At 37.0% G+C, this 1,971-nt stretch overlaps 1 protein-coding gene across 1 annotated transcript; it reads right to left on the bottom strand.

The window, feature by feature from the left end:
- On the bottom strand, window positions 607-1,107 carry LOC109228031 (uncharacterized mitochondrial protein AtMg00810-like). Its single transcript, XM_019393215.1, has one exon. It carries the CDS (start codon window positions 1,105-1,107, stop codon window positions 607-609), a length of 501 nt encoding a protein of 166 aa, XP_019248760.1.

The raw sequence follows: 1,971 nt of genomic DNA, 5'->3' as shown, positions 1-1,971 counted from the left end.
GCACCTGCGGATGCGCTCCTGCAATCATGGAGCCACACCTACGACCTAACCGCTCCTGTGCACCATCCTACTGTAGAAGCGAGGGCACTTCTGCGCAAATATATCTGCATTTAGAAATGATGTTTCTGAGGTGATGGATCAGTGGTACTGAGGAAACACAATGATTAAACTTACAAGTAATTAAAGTTAAGCACACATACTAAAGGAAATAAGATATTTTAGAAGAAAATAAAAGATTTGTTTTACAAATTAGGCACAATGCCAATCTTTTTTCGGAGAAAACAGAATCTTTCTTCCAAAAGGGGTTTTGTAAAAATAGCACCAAGTTGAGAATCAGTACTTATGAATTCTACAACAATATCACCTTTAGCAACATGATCACGAATAAAATGATGTTTAATTTTTATATGCTTTGCCCTAGAATGATGCACAAATTTTTTTGATAAACAAATAGCACCGGTATTATCACAAAACATAGGAATAGAGGTAAGAGATAAATCATAGTCGAGAAGTTGATGCATTATCCACAGAACTTGTGTACAACAGCTTCCAACAGCTAAATATTCTGCTTCAGTTGTTGATAGGGCAACACAATTTTGTTTCTTGCTATGCCAAGATACTAGTGAATTTCCCAAATGTTGACACGTGCCACTGGTGCTTTTTTCTGTCAATCTTGTCACCTGCAAAATCTGCATCTGAAAATCTTCTTAAGGCAAAATTGTTAGAGTGATCATACGATAATCCTAGCTCAGAGGTACCAATAAGGTATCTAATAATACGTTTTACAGCAGTGAGATGGGATTCCTTAGGAGCTGACTTAAATCTTGCACACTTGCAGACACTGAACATAATATCTGGTCGACTAGCAGTGAGATATAACAAGGAACCAATCATCCCTCTATACATGGTTTCATCCACATTCTTTCCATCGCTGTCTTCATCGAGCATCGTTGTTGGATTAACTGGGGTACCGATCGACTTAGCATTCTCCATGCCAAACTTCTTTATAAGTTTCTTAGTATACTTGGTTTGGCTAATGAAAATCCCCTTAGGAGACTGTTTGATTTGAAGCCCGAGAAAAAAAGTTAATTCTCCCATCATGCTCATTTCTCCTTTCATAGAGAGAGAAAATTCTTCACATAAAACAGAGTTAGGGCTACCAAAGATTATATCATCAACATAAATTTGAGTAATAAGATTACCTGAACTAGAATGCTTAATGAACAAAGTTGTATCGATATTACCTCGTTTGAAACCTTGATTAAGAAGAAAAGAGCTTAACCTTTCATACCAGGCACAAGGAGCTTGTTTGAGATCGTTCAAAGCTTTAGTCTTCTTATATTATGATCAGGGAAAGCGTCGTTCGCGAATCCTGGGGGTTGCTTCACATATACTTCTTCAGAGATATATCCATTCATGAATGTACTTTTAACATCGATTTAAAATAGCTTGAATCCTTTGTGAGCAGCAAAGGCAAGTAGTATTTGTATAGATTCGAGTCTTGCTACAGGCACAAAGGTTTCATCAAAGTCGATTCCTTCTTGCCGGGAGTATCCTTGAGCAACCAGCCTTGCTTTATTTCGAACCCCTTGACCAAATTCATTCAATTTATTTCTGAATACCCATTTAGTTCCTATGACTGAGGAATTTGAGGTCTTGGAACCAATTCCCATACTTTATTTCTTTCAAACTGATCAAGTTCCTCTTTCGTAGCCTTTATCCAATGAGTATCTTTCAGAGCTTCATCCACTTTCTTTGGTTCAAGTTAAGAAATAAGAGCCACAAGTGATTTGTTCTTCTGAGATCTTCTAGTAGTGATTCCTTCCTATGGATCTCTGATAAGTAGGGATTTTGACCGCTTATTTGCTCTCTTTTACTTGTTTTTTAGCTTAAAAATGGTTAAAAGTATTCCCGAAAACTAACGAAATGTGCTTACTTGCAGGAATATTGGGAAACAAGCCAAAGAAGTCA

The sequence above is a fragment of the Nicotiana attenuata genome, chromosome 6 (assembly GCF_001879085.1).
Source record: "Nicotiana attenuata strain UT chromosome 6, NIATTr2, whole genome shotgun sequence".
NCBI classification, from domain to species: Eukaryota; Viridiplantae; Streptophyta; class Magnoliopsida; order Solanales; family Solanaceae; genus Nicotiana; species Nicotiana attenuata.
Note: the sequence above shows the minus strand (reverse complement) of the source record. Positions and strands in the feature narration are given on the sequence as shown.

What these genes read in the sequence shown, in the direction of transcription:
- LOC109228031 (XM_019393215.1), bottom strand. Translation starts at nt 1,107, where the DNA reads ATGAGCATGATGGGAGAATTAACTTTTTTTCTCGGGCTTCAAATCAAA.